Genomic DNA, 17701 nt, shown 5'->3' with positions numbered 1-17701 from the left:
TCGTGCGTCATAGTGTGAGTAAGTTGCTTAAAAATAGTACTGAGAGCACGCCAGAAGTCCGCCAGATTTCAGTCGCGGGGCGAGGTAATTCGAGTCGGGGCGGGGCGATGCGTGGCCGTTCTGTATGATAATACTATTACTTATTCTGCGATTCTGATAAAATTCTGCCCCAGTATTTCCTCTGCAGCTTCGGCTTCTGAGGAGGATATTGGGTACTTACGTGGTGACCAGTCGTCGTTGTGCCTTTATATAAAGATTCAAGTTCCGCACTCAAAAAATGTTTAACCTCCATACAATCTTTCAACCCCTTTTTTTACCACCTTAAGGGATGAATTTTCAAAAGCCCTGAAAGTAGTTTTATTGCTTTTTAATATTATACCTTCTTGCAGTTTCAAGTCCCTAGCTTAAAATAAAATTTGCACCCCAAGACAAACTTTCATCCCCTTTTCAACCCCCTGAGGGGTTAAATTTCCAAAAACGTTGAAGTTACTTTTTTTGTGATCGTCTATTATGCCTTTCTAAGAAGTTTCAAAGCATTCGTAATGGATTCAAAATTTCAACCCCCTTTTAACCCCGTTAGGGGATGACTTTTTAAAAACGCTGAAATCAGATTTCCTGTATTATAATAATATACCTATATACTAAGTTTCAAGTAACGCACTCGAAAACAAAATTGATCTGCATACAAACTTTCAACCTTTTTTTCACCACCATAGGGGATGAATTTTCAAAAACGCTGAAATAAGTTTTCTTGCATTTCAATAGTATATCTTTTTACGAAGTTAGAAATAAATCTTGAACCCCATACAATCTTTCATCACCTTTTTAACCCCGTTAGGGATAAAATTTCTCAAATTTTTATAGCCTATAACCTGGCCGTGGATTTTTTCGACAGATTAGTAAAGTTTTCATCAAAATCAGTTCAGCCGTTTTCACGTGATGCGCGGTCAAATAAACAGACAAACAGTTGGAACGTGTTCTGTTATCGATTCTACGTATCCCCAGCCAATTTTTTTCGAATATTTTCCATGTACAGACTTTCGATCCTCTTCCGCTTTATTAAATGTATAGATAAACGTCGCTTCATTAGCTTCACATATTTATGTCGACTTTTGAAATGGAAATTGTGATCAGTTCAATTGTGATTCAGATTAGTTTTGGGTTGACATTATTGGAAATTAATGACCAAAACCAAAAAAACCGCAACGGTAATGCAGCTGCAGTTGCCATGCGAATGTCACCTTAACATTCAATAAGTATGTAAAAGTAAACCAAAATATAGCTTTCCATCGTGCATGATTTTAAATGTATTAAATAAAATTTAATGAAATACGAGTATGAATTTCGAGAACGAAATAATTATTTTTTATTATAACGCTTAAAAGTATATGATTGATTGATTTAAAACGGAAATACTGAGGTAACACGTGCGTATCCGGTCTCGCACAGTTTTGGGCGCCATCGTTAGGCATTTTATAGTGAACTTAATATATTTGCGGCAAATCAATTCCCATTGTGCGAGGTACGCTTCATTTTTGCGTATTGTCGTCGTAATAATAAGTAAGGAAGTACGACTATGTATGCTAAGGTTATCCGTCGAGCAAGTACAAATATTGATTGATCCGATATCAATTATTGAAATTAGAATTTCTCTTTTCTGCATTTTGGACGAAGTTCCTTATCTGACGGTATGCGGTGTGGAGGCTAGGCGAAAAAAAGTGCAAGATTTTGCCGTCACTGACCATATTACTGACCATATATTGGCGTCACATACCATACTAGTGCGATAGATGCAAATGATAAATATTGGCGTCACAAGCCATACTAGAGAACAGAACGAAACGAAACACAAGAACACAGAGACAAGAGACGAGACAAGACAAAAACACATGCTCCTGCTCATGCTATGCATGAACATGAGCAGGAGCATGAACATGAACTGAACACGTCACCAGCCTTTCTTAACTTCGTTCCAACCGAGTGTTCCACGACATTCAACATTTTTTTTATTATAGCAATAGTAACATTTCAATACACAAGTTGATGTTTTGTAATCAAGACCATTTCTGAGAAAATCAAAGTATAATATACATACATAAATGGAACACGAGGAAGACTAATAAATTAAGGAACTTTCCTAAGGTGGTATTATTGTGGGGGGAATAGGTGGGGAATGAATGCCTAAACTACCTACATACATATTAGTATTCCTCAAACCTGATTGGCCACGAGAGCAAGGCCGAAACCTTCAGTTGAAGTTGAAACACTTGAAACTATATCAAGGAACGCAAACAGGAGAATCGTCCTTTTTATGAAAATGTCAAATGTATCTATTTAAATTATAACCTGACATTTTCAGCGATCTCTTCTGGCGAGGGTTCGAAGTTATCAAGATAATCGTGGTCTTTGATAGGATAATTGTCCGATGGCTATCTGATAATGAAATTATGGTATGGATATCGTACTTAGATAAGTCATAATAGGTACTAGGTACCCTTAATGATCTTGATATAATATGTTATGGTTTTTAATACTTACTAATGTGAAACAATCTTTACGTTTTAAATATGATAAGCGAAATAATCTAATTTAAATCAAATTTAACAACTGTCACAGATGTATCTTTGCAAAAGCGAAAACAACTCAAATTAACTTCTTAATGGAGTTTCAGTTCAAAGAGATTTTAAACAAACGCAATCACAATTAGGTAGGTAGGTAGGTGTATGTTTCGCCCGCGCCTCGCCTCTCAATTAAGAAAATCACAACGAGAAACATGAAACATCCCCCCCCCCCCCCCCCCCCCATATATTAAAATAGTCTTGGATTGGATTTATAATTCGGTATACAAAATTACAAATGACAAGGTACGAGTATATCTCCCGTTTTTAGGGTTCCGTACCCGAAGGGAAAAACGGGACCCTATTACCATAGAGTGACTTATACTAGAGCGGTACTGTCATAGTAAATTTTGTAACCCCAGTAAATTTACTGCCATCTGTCGACACACTTTAAAACTAAAAATGAAGATTTATAAAAATACGATAGAATGTATTTAAATATAGATAAATGATTTTTTTTATTTGCATTAATTATTTTTATGATTTTGACCCATGTTCTTTCACTGATATGCTTTAAAATTGTTAAATAACAAACGAAACCGTCAACGCCATCTATATGACTGTAGGCCAAAACTAGTAGCGCCCTCTGAACGAGAATCAAATTTTCTTGATTTTCTAGGCACGTTTTTTCCTTAGACTGTATCCATCTATTACGGAGTTATATCTATCTTTGCTATTACTAAGACTCCTCTGTCCTTCTGTCTATCTGTATCTCACCATGCTGTATCTCATGAACCGTGATAGCTAGACAGTTGAAATTTTACTATAGTTGGGCTTGGGAGGTTTTACGGTAGCGGAATATTTATTAACGGACTATAAAGCAAAAAGTGCTGCATAACAACAAATTAATAAAAACTGGTCAAACGTGACGTTAGATGGACACTAAAGAAATAAAAAAAGTTTTATCTACATAGATATCATAACCTCGCTATATTTAATACAGGGCCTATATTAACAAACCTGTATCTGTGGTTGTATCGTAATTTTAACTTTACGTTATCGATAACCGATACCTTAATTATATTCCAATTCAGAACATCTCTGAGAAACAATGAAATTTGATTTAGCCTCTATTCTAATTTCTAATATCCATAGACATAGTATGTACAAGTAGTTATAGATGCGCCACCGAGCGACCGGGAGTAAGAGAAAGAATATTCATATAAAAAAAAAAAAATTGGGCAGCATAGGATTTTTTATCTTTCACTTATTTCGGTATTTCGCCATCGCCTCCTACCTATGATGCCACCCGGTCGGTGATAAGGACAAAGCATGGCACTATTTTCTCTTTCCTCTCATAGGAATTGCAATAAGACTACCTTTCTCTATCAAAGAGTGTCAGGCCCTTGCAAGTGTCAATTGCAAACAATTTTCACTCTCGCATGTTACTTGATATTGAACGATATGGCAATGGCAGTCGCCCCCGATTCTAGTTTGTTTCTGTTTGTTTGTTTGTTAGTTAAATATAACTAGCGACCCGTCCCGGCTTCGCCCGGGTAGTTCAACTTATTTACACAAAACCTTTACAAATTATACATATAAACCTTCCTCTTGAATCACATCTATTTAAAAAAACGCATTAAAATCCGTTGCGTAGTTTTAAAGATCTAAGCATACATAGGGACAGACGGACGGACATGACAGCGGAAAGCGACTTTGTTTTATACTATGTAGTGATACTAGTGATACCTCCTATAACAAGTGAAATGTTGGAGACAAGCTATTTACCGCCTTTTGTACAGTTAATAAAGTAGGTAATTTAATCTCGATCTCGTACTGACATATTAGTGCGAGCGAGATGTATAGAAAGTAAATTGCGTATTACGCTGGCGTATATGTCAGTGTTGACACTGTCAGTACGGGTAGAGGTCGCGCTCGCGGTATGTACATAACATAATTTATAGTAATAACTGAGGTTCTAGGACCACCTTCGAGGACACTGAGACAGGTGAACAAGACAATGAGGCCAATTCGAACTTATATTTTGATGTCTAAATGATGTCATTACCGCGTGGAGATCGCTCGTACTTGTCCGTAGTCCGTACATATATTGGCGCGAGCGAGACGCACAAACACATAACAAAGTGAAATCATTTAGATATCAAAATGTAACTTGGAATTGGCCTCATGAGCTTGCATGAACATCCGATATTATAATATTAATGTCACTATTCTCGAGCATACTTGTACAAAAGCCGATCCAGGCATTCATAGGTACTTACATATTTGTTAATATTATGTATTTGGGGTTTGCTACCCAGTTACAGAAACATCTCGAAACATCTCTAATAGTTCTGTATGGCTCGCTGGTCTGAATTAGTTTATGGTATATAGGTAGGTACTATAGGTAGAGTATTTTGTTGATGAATGGGAGTCGTTTGACTTGTTTGTGAAGTTTGGAACCACATCACGTGACCCTTATTGATTTTATAAGGTATTAATACGATCGTTCCCAATAGTCTAAACAATAGAGCTGGTTTCAGTATAGTTACATTGTGATACCTATTAATAATCCAGCTTTCAGCAGAAGTTAGGACTATATACATCTAGAATTGTTCCCAAAGATCTTGTTTAACATCTGGGGACCTTCAAATTTTTAAGATAATGTAAGCATACCTACCGAACAATAACCGACACAATTAAATCTCTACTAATCCATACTATAATATTATAAATGCGAAACTGTGTCAGTCTGTCTGTTACCTCTTCACGCTTAAACCGCTGAACTGATTTAGGAGAAATTTGGTATGGAGATAGTTTGAGGCCCGGGGAAGGACATAGGATAGTTTTTGTCAATTATCATCATTATACTAGCAAAGCTAGTTCAATATATTTATGTTACTAGAAGTTTTATGTTACTGTCCACTGTCGACTGCACAAGCTGCAGACCTAATCCCAATATTTAGTGAAACTTGTTATTAAAATAAAAGCTCAATCAAAAATTGATCGGATGCGAACAGTCATCAGACCCTGCAACCTGGGATTAACCTGCCTTGGGTTAAAATTGTCTTTTTTTTAATGGATTTCAAGTCGTAACTTAAAATATTACTGTAGCTACCCTGTAGGTCGTGCATCTGTTTCACTTAGCCAGAAACAGCCGAACGGTAGTTAAGATAATTTTCGAAACACACCGGCGCGGCGCCAACTTTTTGTATAACACAAATTATGAGACGTAATAAAGTTACATTCCACATTCCTTCAGCACAAACAAGTTAAATCATAATCCTTGCTAAATTTTAATTAAGTTAGCGAATAAATCCAAATAGATTTGTAATAGAAAGTCATGTATTCTGAACGGATTGCCCGTTAAGCTACATCTGCAGCTAATAGGGCCCAAACTTTCTTCTTTTTTTTCGGGAACTAACAAACTACAAACCACCTATGACCTAGGTGTCCTAGGTATTTGGAATCAGGCAACCTATCAGGGCATATTTGTGTAATGGACAGGAATATTGATTAATCAAATGCATTGACGTGTTCATTTAGGTATTTTCCGCATCTAAGTAGGTAGGTAGCTAGGTAGGTATATATATATACTTAAGTCTATTTGGTCGATCTGTGTTCAGCGCTAGGTCTAGGACGCTCGATGACGCCAGGCGCTGCGTTGAGCGTCACATAATATGGAAAATTTCCTTTAGCAAAAACAGCATCTCTTCTATAAAAATCGACGCGTCAAGTAGAAACCAAGTAGCAAGGCTTTAGTTCTCCCAACAAACTAAAGTGTGCGTGACAAAAATGACGTCCAGTCGTAAAATGCTAAAGAGTTATAAAAATAAAACTAATAAAATTACATTGCATGTCGAGCGAGCAGTCCACGTTTGGGATGTGGTGAGTGTTCTGCAACGACGGCGATGGCATCTGCAGCGGCTGCAGCATGGAGACGGGCGCGGGCGCCGCCGGCTGCGGCTGCTGCTGCGCCGGCGCCGGCCGCACCCAGTTCATCAGCGCCGTAACCGACATCGTCGGCTTGTCTTTCTTCGCAACACTTGACATGACCATCCACTAACATAATCGCATCACTATCACTTCACTGCACTTAGACAACGTTCAAGCTAATTTTATTTGCACGACGCAACGGCCTCTCGAGAGCTATAAAGACAAAGAGACGTTTGTTCTACTCTACACAATACGGTGCGAAAGCGAACAGAGATATGGGACGGCGCATCACGGAGCTCGGGGACAAAGCAAAAGTCGGTGTGACATTGTGATAGCGATTGTTATTGTGCAAGAGATAAAAATCACGGTGCAAGCGTCAACAATAGGTGCTCCGCGCTCGCGGCGTCGATGCTTAACTAGTGACTAAGTAATGCGCGCAAGTAATCAACGAGCGCAAAATTGACAAAAAACCGGACAAGTGCGAGTCGGACTCGCCCACCGTGGGTTCCGTACTTTTTAGTATTTGTTGTTATAGCGGCAACAGAAATACATCATCTGTGAAGATTTCAACTGTCTAGTTTAACTGTCTAACTATCACGGTTCATGAGATACAGCCTGGTGACAGACAGACGGACAGTGAAGTCTTAGTAATAGGGTCCCGTTTTTACCTACAGAACCCTAAAAAATGTACCCGTCAACTTCCGCGCGTACGACGTGAAGGTCTCGCCGCCTCAAGGTCCGCAAAGTCCGCATACGAATACGTGTATAAAACTGATTTAAAGTTCTATAGTCGCATTTTTTACTATTAACCTGCAAATGATACCAAATTAAGTAAGTTAGATGGTTTAAATATTTTATTTGAATAGGAATCATCTGAATAATTGTAGTTGTTAGCTGTTGGCCTTCGTGATCGCGGCTGCGTGTTTCTGTAATTAAGTTTTACGTCACTCATGGACCGAGCTCCCTGCGTTAGCCTCTATCATACAAAATTTGCGCTATGTCACTCAGCATATAGAATCCGATTCACGATTTATACCGGTCACTTCTATTAATTGAAAAAATGGCCTTTACTAAATCAAATACCTAATTCTATTCGACAATGTCGGTATGAAAGAACAAGGAATTATTGCACAGTGCCAGCCAAATTATATTAACGACACGTTAAAGGCTAAAAAAATATGAAAAACGTTAAGAATTAGTCTGTATATTGAGTACCACCTTTTCGTCAATTAAAGAAGGACGACTAAGGACTTAAAAATATTTTAGATTTAGGAATATTCATTTGCTATCCCATCATAGGGGACTTGTAGAAAGAGCATCTCAAAACTGCAAACACGTGATATAAGTATTATTACATATTATTGGCCTCTTATGTGATCTCTTTTCCTCAATAAATTTCGTCTTCTCGAAGCAGGGTAATTTTTTTATCTATCTCGTGCGATTTTATCACACAAGGCATCATTCAACGTTTACACATTTAGGGAGTCTCCCCACATGGTTCTACAAAGTTTGGCTTTGTCCGCCTCAACATATGTGTGTCCTTCGGTAACGCGCATATCCGAATCCACGTGCCTACACTACATTTTTTTCTTGTTGTGTATAATAATCCATCTGGCATCCGGCGAAGAAAAAAGGGATGCTCAGAAGGGAGGGAGGGAAGGGGGGGTCCGTAAACTATTTACGCTGAAGAAGATTCGTGAAATGAATAAAATAGGCAAGATTTTTTCTCTAAAACAACAATCATAAATCATAACGATGGCGATAAAATCTGAGTAAGGTAATTGATAGAGTCAACTTCTATAAGTAAAGACCGTGTCCAAGATTATTTTCCATATTGTGTACTCAAACCGAAGTTGAGATGTTTGACTTGAATGAGGTTTAACAGGATAACAAATAATTACGGGTGAACCCAATACAAACATTCAAAGACGCCACTACGACGAGGGCTTAGAGAGAAATCGCACGATATGTAGGTAAGTAACAGCCAATCTAATGTATAAAAAATTAAGTGTGTTCTACCCGCACTACTTTATATATTTTTAGCGTGTTGGAAAGAAATATTATTACAGAAGAAAATACTCGAAAATAGGTGCCAATTTTTGTCACGAAAACTCGTTACAGAACGTCTTCCAACATAAGCTAAGGTTTTTTTTTATAAATAGATTAGACTCGGTGGATTAGACTGGTTATTCTATTAAAGGAAAAAAAAAATACATATTACAAACATACTTAATGTGCCTATTATTCTCAATCACATTCGACAATAAGACAACATAATCTGTAGCAGCCAGTTATGTTATGACAAAAGCGTTAATGGATCATGAAAAATACCCTCATTTATCGTGCCTACTCCGATCATTACTTACTCAGACTTGGTTCAATAGGATCCACCCGAGCGCAAATCCATATCCTTTTCATGGTGATATTGATACGCGGCGGGGAGGGGAATACATTAACCCAACCTGTCAATCAAGCTAGGTATCCTTGACGATCCCTATGACATTGATAGCCTCGGTGAGAGAAAATACCTTTAAGAGAAAATGTGGGCGGACACGTGTGTTAAACGCCTATGTATCCATCAAATCAATAGCTCCGGTAAAAGTAAGCAAGCATGCCTTTAATGCGGCAAACGCTTCAGGTAATCGCTACGCCATCAGTTCCACACGCACGAAACAAAATGAATATTGAGCTGTTGCCCATTATGATACAGCTTGTATTGATGTGCCACACAAAGGAAATCGCCGCGGTAAATGACTAAGCAAGCATCCACCAGAGCTATTACTAACAAAGAAATGCTTCCATAGAAATAATGCGAAATAGATACAAAAAGGATTAACATTATCGATAATAAAAACCGGACAAGTTCGAGTGGGACTCGCCCACCGAGGGTTCCGTACTTTTTAGTATTTGTTGTTATAGCGGCAATAGAAATACATCATCTGTGAAAATTTCAACTGTCTAGCTATCACGGTTCATGAGATACAACCTGGTGACAGACAGACGGACAGTGGAGTCTTAGTAATAGGGTCCCGTTTTTACCCTTTGGGTACGGAACCCTAAAAACAGTAAGTAGACAGTAGATGACAAGAACAGATACCAATTTACAATCTTGCGCATATAGAAAGATGTCGCTGAAACTAGATATGAAGCGTGCACCGAGCGTAGAGCAATTTGAAGCATGATCGAGGAATGTTTCCACTTTCCTACACTTTCGTTGGTGCGCGCAAAGTGCATACGTGCATGTGCAGACAGAGACACGCCTGCCGCCCCACTCCGGTGCACGGCATGCAGCGATCAATCCATGCCGACCTTGACTTGACGCGCGCGCCAGCCACAATTAACATTGACAATTGCCTTTTTATTTTATACACGTATACTTTCCTTTTCACTTTCAATGAACTATCCTGAGGTATTCAATGGTGAATTTATTCGATGCTTGTATAATAAGAGCTGTTTGCATTGCATACATATTTTAGTGTCCTCCCATATTTTTATATGCTGAATTTAAAAGTTTTTCAGCATAAAAAGGGTAGGTCTTATTATAATGCTCGAGGTTGCGGTACATGTTTTACGGGGTAATGAGGTGTTACGTTGAATGTGAGCGTAGCACGCAGCAACAAAGTCGAACGGTCGTCCTAGACTTGACCTGTTGAGATAGATAGTCGGTGATCGGCGCAGCGGGTGTGCGCGGGTGCGGTGAGTCAGCCGCGGGGGCGGGCCGTGCACTCGCCGCGAGATATGGGTAAACGGAACGCTGAGAAGCGCGCGGCCGGAGGGGCCCGCGACCTTGGCAATTCACTGACGACTACAGGTGTTTTTTATTTGTACTTTTGTTAGTACGAGATCACGGAGCCTCGGCTGCTGGATGACTTGATAACCGGGGCGGCGTTTGTAGCCGGAACTATAGGGAACACGACTTTTATCCCGATGCGGAGATACGATAAATACAGTAAGTACAGGTCATGTACTAGAACGCAACAAGTTTCAATTTTACTGACGCAGGTATAACCTAAGAAAATTACTATGCTGCATAACGATTATAGATCCGCCAAATTAAAACAACGATTTATTGTTTGCACGAGATCGGCATCTCGATCTGCTGGTGCGTCTCCCAAAACAGTCACCCCACTTAGCAATGCAAAATATCGATGGGCCCCAAGTCCCAATAAACACAACGACATCTCTGGCGTCCGTCAGGTATCTTAGGTTCTTAAGGAGGATATTTTAATTTGTTATGCAACCTATTTTTCGCCGGGCAGTTATGTAATGCCGATCGTAGCGTGGCGGAAGACCTTGGCCATGACCAAGCCGGCAAGCAATACCGCGGCGTGACGACTCACGCTATGACTACGAACAAGTTCACGGATTGCCAGATTCCGAGTACAACTTAGTATAAACTACAACGCAATAGAGATACAAATCATGCTAATCGTGCATACACAAGACAAGACGAAAAGCATAACATTTCAAATATTTTAGTTTAAAGGAAGATAATGATTGCCTTATCAACACACTGCTATCGCCAGTAAGTTTAACAAATGCCCATGTAAAAAGCAAATTAAGAGGAAACGACTAGCTTGTTACACGACATTAAGTAACGTACATATATTAGTATTCTAAAAGTGAGTTCTCATGAGGGCGGTAATGAATTCTAATAAAGTAGAAGGCCTTGACAATCGTCTTGAACAATTGCTCTATAAAAAATTAAACCGAGCGACGCTAACGCGAACATTACAATTAATTTGAAGATTCTCTTTTTATTTGCAGCTAAAACAAGTTTAGTTTCGGGGCCAGATTTATCAACTTGACAAGAAAATTGCATATTTATTTTTATTATACCCGTTGCAAATCTTTTAGAAACAAAACCTTTTAAAATTTGAAACTGTTTATTGGGCTTCATTGGAAGTAACATAATTATTGCTGCTAAATAATAAACAGTGAAAAACTGGTCCTTCGACTTGCAAAAATATTAATTACAGGTGGCTGATAGCATAATCAAATCGATCATGATAAAACAGCACTAATATTGTACCATTTCAACTACGAGCGTTTTATAGTTTGAAGAAACTTGTTAGGACTTTATTATTTATTAGAGGTTTGACAATATTTTGATTATAAAATAATACCTAGATAGTAAAGAGGAGACGAGGAAGAAGAAACAGGATTTAGTAAAAATTTACGAAATTGGAATTCAAAAGTGAAAATTCCGGATGTGAGCGATGCTGAACTGAACGGACACCAAGATGCAGGTGATCGAGAAAAAAATAAGTCAGTGGAATGAACCATTATAAACTCTGTCTGTCTGTTAACGCTTTTTCACGACTAGGGCTAGATACCCCCACCATAATTGACAATAGTCCGTCAAACGTCGAACTATATGTACTCCCTATACAAAAAAATTGCGAACTTTTTAACGGTGACAGATATTGAAAATTAAGCCCCAGGGATGGACATATGCTTAATTTGTGATAGACGGTTAGCATTACATATTTATTAAGCTGTGGCCTCAGCTCCGCCCGAATTCGACTTTCCTAATGGAAATCAACTCCTAAGAGAGGGAAAATGACACAACTTAGGGCTCGAGGTTTTCCTCTCTTCTCTACATGTCAAATTTCAAAATAGGTTCGGAAAAAAATCTAACAGACAGATAAAGAGTTACTTTTGCATTTATAATATTAGATTAGTAAGTATGGACAGCCAGTATATTTTAATTTTGGGTTTGTGACACGAGTGACATGGTACCTTGGGGCCCGACAGACTTTGTTTTGGCACGATTTTGGTTGTCTATTACATCATCCTGACGTCAGGCTATCGAAACGAGTAAATCTTCGAACGATCCTCAGAACAAAGTCAATCGCAATTCAACGGCTAGAACGATAGAGCCGAGATAAATGCAGTCAAAACATTAGTGTCAACACGCTTGCAACCTTGCAGTGTTCCCTACGACTGATGACAGATAAAATATAGCTGTTTCTGATAAAATTTACAGCGAAAATGTTTTGTAGATATTGTAGCAGTTTTATGAGGTCTAATTTTACGATGACGTTTATAAACAAACATAGCTATCAATATGATATGATATTGTAATATGAAACGGGGTTTAATAAACCCCTGTGTGGGCTTGTCTTAATTGATAAAGCCGTCAATTACTCGTTGAACTTATTGACACATCGCAGGTGGTAATCTATGGTAAGTTTAATCTTTTTACTATTACTTTTAAATGTTATGAAAGTGAACTATTTTGTTTGTTCTTTGAAATGGAGAGCTAAAAGTATGTCACATAAATAATAAGATTTAAACAAAAAATACCTAAGCTAGACATAAAAATACAAAGGATGGCCTGTCCTTCAAAGGCCATGTTTTTTAGCCAAAATGTTAAATGAAATTTAGAAGTAAGTTTAAAATAGGTACTTATTCGAGATTCTACGCTATTATTGCTTTTGGAATTCAAAATAGGTATGTAGCTCGTATGTACATATTTACTAATATTTAGAATTAACACAATATGCGCATAGTATTAATAACAAATGTACACTTAGCTCAGCATCACAACATCACAACTTTTGCTCCCTAGGGTCTACGTTCGCTGCGTTGTCAAAAATAAGTAGGTATGCGATGCGACTAAACCGGATATCAAAACAAGATTTGATAAGGACATGGTCTTGGACGTTAATTTCTTAATCTGACAGGACCAAGACAATCCGTCGGCAGCCGTGATGCATCACATGATGTGATTTACATCCACCGCTAGCGCTAGCGCTAGGGGCCGCAATGACGTCAGGAGGGCCGAGTTGTTACCGTCAAATTCACGAGGTATGAATTAGGTTGGCGTTTAATGCCAGTTGCGGATCGTGCATCGATTTTATAGTGCGTCGGTCGCGGCGGCAGGACGCGCGGCCGGTGCGGGCGGCGTCGCTGTTCTGACTGTCGTGCCGATGCCGACCGCGTCCCCGCTCGAGCCCCGCGCCGCCGCCGTTTGTTTTGCTGTATTTTCGTTGTTAATCATTCTCCTTGACCTTGTGCGACGTCGAGTGGTCCACTGCACACGACTGCGCACCCCTCGCCCGCGCGCGACCACTTGCATCGCAACACACGTGCTCGTCCTTTGACTGCATCCTTCGGTATGATTTGATCATTTGATGGAATCACGGCATTCACGGCTCATCATAATATGAAAATAACTAGGTATACCGATGAGACTAAGCGCAAGATACGTCGAGTCCAGGTAAGGTACCTATTTGACGGAGTCTCAGCCTAAATCAAAATGCCTGTTACAATATACCTAGTGTGCTAGTGCCTAGTAGGTAAGGTACAATGATGAATTGATAATATATTTAAACCTTTTTAGGTACAGTTAGCAGCAGGAGCTACAAGGAGCAAATAATCTGTCTATACACGACTCTACTATCAAGAGTAGAAAGAGGAGCTGGTGTTGATCGTTTTCGTTAGCCATTTATGCAGGGTCTGATCTATGTCGTACGGTAGTAGGTACAATGATATGTAGGTATGTGATATGTGACCCCTTAACATGAAATGAAAACGACTATTGCCTTGCTGATCCCAACTTAATTTCATTAATAAAAGTTCAATTTATTGGGACAAGTAGCTTGGGATTGGGAGTTATTTTTAATATGAACAAGTTAAATCTTTGAGTTAGCCCTTTAGAAGAGTAGGTAGCTCTTTATAGTTCGTCACGTCTTATATTGTTGACGTTTCAGACGTTCCTGTTCCGTTAAAAGAACATCATAAATATGTATAAAAATCTCCTTTCATAAATGACACATTAATACTTGTAACAACCCCCATTTAAATTAATTAAATTAATTTATTTTAGCATCCAATGTTTTTTGTCTGTATGTTTCCTTTTTTTTTCATATATGTAATCTGTTGTGGCGTTAAATAAATGTATTTTCTTTCTTTCTTTCATTTATATACATACTGAAACGCAACAGATAAGGTTTCATGAACATGAATAGTCACACCCTCGACCAAGCCACTTTCACTTTTTTCAGAATCAAAACTATTTGTGATTTACTTTGCAGACAGAGTAAACAGTTAACACCCTTTTGTTTGCGTAATGGGTTTAAAAAGTGGATCCACCAACCAGTTTGGCGTCAAGAGTAAATGGTACTATTAACGCCATCTAGTTGGTCATGACAGCATTAATGCGCGCCATCTAGGAGATGTTCAAGGTTTTAACTGGTAGTAAAAGGGCGATAAATCAGCTCAGCTGGGTATCTGAAGAAATGGTCTTAACTGATTTTCATGCATTGTTGTACAACTCTGTGCGGCCTTGAATTTACTGAATACGTTTACTAAACACCTCAGAGACGTACAATGTTAGATGATATTAATATTGTTCATTGATCTATTTTGTTTTTGAGCAATATTAGAAATAAGTATAAATACATGATGGATGATGCTACTTGATAACTTAGGAGTAAGGAATGAGGAATGAACTCTTAAACAACTATAGTCAAGCCTAAATAAAGGATCCACACACTGGCAGTAAATATGAGATTTCTGATGGCTTTCAATTGATTGGTGGATGATGCTTTGTTTATAAATAAACGACTATGAATGATATGTTTAAATTTAATTTAATTTAAAGTCAAACCATAAGTGATAGAGTCACTTAGTCACAAAAAAATAAAACAAATATTTAAGGGGGGCTCCCATACAACAAACGTGATTTTTTGCCGTTTTTTGCGTAACGGTACGGATACCTTCGTGCGTGAGTCCGACTCGCACTTGGCCGGTTTTTTGCGTAATGGTACGGAAACCGTCGTGCGCGAGTCCGACTTGCACTTGGCCGGTTTTTTGCGTAATGGTACGGAAACCGTCGTGCGCGAGTCCGACTCGCACTTGGCCGGTTTTTTGTGTAATGGTACGGAAACCGTCGTGCGCGAGTCCGACTCGCACTTGGCCGGTTTTTTTTATTAGGAGGCAAATATCTATTGACACCGTACAGCATGAATCAAAGGAACCTTGCAAATTTAAAAAACATGACCTGAAAGTTTTGTACATTGTACAAGGTTGATTGGATTTAGTTTATGCCATTAATTTATTTAGGGCTTATTGACAAATATAATTATGGAAGAATAAGACATTGTGTAAGTATATGTAAAGTAGCACTAATAATGTTGTTGTGTAAATGATAATGATAATTTCTAAATTTTAACAAGTGAATCCTCTTAAGCAGTTTAGGTTATTAATGTCTGTCAGAAAGTGTTAATGCTAGTCTATATATGTCCCAGCACCAAGGTACAGGTGTACATGTACAGTCAGCATCCATAGTAACATATGAAACAATGCATCAAAAGTATCTGCCAACCTCTAATAGGTATATTATCTTTAAAGTTTGCATTCAAAAGTATCAACCACACTCAAATTGTCTTCCTTGTCTATAGAAACAATTCTCCCTTTATAAAGCTTTCAGGGAATGGTAGATACTTATGATGCATAGTCTCATCCGCTACTATTGATGCTGTATGTACTTAATAGTACCTACTCTACTGTTTTCTTCATGAAAAAAAAAATGGTTTTTGTTCCCACACAAAATTTATGCCTCTTTAGGAATATACACTTTTTTTCTGTACCAAGAATCAAAAACAAATTATATATAGTCTGTCAAGCCATTTGAAAAAATGTAGACGCGAAGGGTTAGATCCCATAGAAAATTTGAATGTTGTGCCTTTTCAACTGACAAAGTTGTTTGACCGACTATATAAGTATGTGAAGCCCGGGATATAACAAATTCATGTATGTCAGCTTAACCTCTGTGAGTCTACAGGACACAGCTATGCAGTGGAATAAAACAGTTCATCTTTCCAATGCACAACTATACATACAAAAAAAACCTAATGAATTGGGATACTCAGATCCAGAACTATTGTGAAAACTCCCTGTTCTCCCTGTAGAATAAATAACACATTAAACCCTGTAGAATAACACATATGTAAGCAAAATATTATATCTATTTGTACTGTTGCTACAATAGAGTTTCTATACACCTACACATGGTAAACAAACTGCTCCACAGAAAAACTTGTTGTCTAGGTCATGTTGCAAGCTATTTGTGTCCTGTCTGCCACTTGTCTACACTCTACAATACCTAGGCTGGACTACTTTTGCTTGAACAACCATTTTTGAAGTGAATACTATTCATGTTTTATAGAAAACATTTCTAATTTCCAAAGACAGTATTATACCTCATCATGTATTTGGCTTTTGCAGCTGATATGTACAGATTAAAATAAGGGATTGTAAGTGATATTTCAATTAAAATGTCATCAGGAACAGGGACAGTTTCACAAAAGTATTAACAGGGATACATTCCTCTAACACAGGATGAATGATTACATTGTATGAATCAGTAATACATAGTAGTCATTACTCTGATTGGATGCTCTTTTAGGACGTAAACAAATAGTACAGCAGATAAATCCTAACGATAGCGCATTAACTGATACAAATGGCTCATTGAAGAGTTAACAAAGCAAAAAGCAATGTTTTTAATATCTATGAATAGAAGTTTACTGCTGTATGTTAGGTATTAGTATGTACTTGCCTGGGTCTCTCGAGGGCTCCATCTTCCTATGCACAGAACTAATTTATTTATCGTCTATATCACCACTTTCATGTATCGGTTCAGTCGCAAAGATGAACTGACTGAACCTGTCAGTAACAAGGTCGTTGAACTAAATATACCTATAGAAGAAATTATACTCGCTTGTAACACTCACGCCTATGATTATTCGATGAAATGTATTACACATAAAACTTATTCTTAACCTTAGAGGTTGATTCTAGTCTAATTAATAATAAATCATCACGATTTCATTACTAAATTCTATTATTTCCGTACACAAGAGAACAATTGACATAACAAACCAAAGGGCACAGATTACTAAGTAGTGTAACAAACTACCTACGAGCGTCCGTCACGTCACGAAAGTTTCGTTCAGAAATTATATTCTATTCAAGTATATTTAAAGCTTACTCCACACTCTCGACAAAACTACACGAGACTTGCAGAGTATTATACTACTCTTTGGTAGCAACCGAGTAGCAAGGGCCTGGCACACTCTTTGATATAAAAATATGAAGTTTAATAATAGCTGACCTCAGACTCCTACCTACCTACGTGATTTGGGCGGATAATTTTACAAATAATGTTTTGCTAATTTGCGTAAAAAATTGTGATA

General features: G+C 38.1%; 1 protein-coding gene across 6 annotated transcripts in view; it reads right to left on the bottom strand.

The window, feature by feature from the left end:
* The window catches only part of LOC134740987 (protein ultraspiracle homolog), a 59388-nt gene extending 42006 nt beyond the window's left edge, over positions 1-17382 (bottom strand). Inside the window, exons 1-2 of one of the 6 annotated variants that reach the window (XM_063673697.1) lie at positions 13293-13425; positions 6410-6707 (exon numbers count right to left, since the gene is read on the bottom strand). In XM_063673697.1, the coding sequence (XP_063529767.1) occupies positions 6410-6617 (208 nt within the window). In that variant the 5' untranslated portion in view covers positions 6618-6707; positions 13293-13425. Of the gene's footprint in view, positions 1-6409; positions 6708-9591; positions 9723-13292; positions 13426-17064 lie in introns of those variants that run through there. The other 5 variants (XM_063673701.1, XM_063673700.1, XM_063673698.1 and 2 more) reach the window with 5 other exon arrangements.
* Positions 17383-17701: the final 319 nt, after the last annotated feature.

This window comes from Cydia strobilella, chromosome 4 (assembly GCF_947568885.1).
Source record: "Cydia strobilella chromosome 4, ilCydStro3.1, whole genome shotgun sequence".
Taxonomy (NCBI): Eukaryota; Metazoa; Arthropoda; class Insecta; order Lepidoptera; family Tortricidae; genus Cydia; species Cydia strobilella.
The sequence above is the reverse complement of the archived record's forward strand: the minus strand, read 5'-3'. Positions and strand labels throughout refer to the sequence as shown.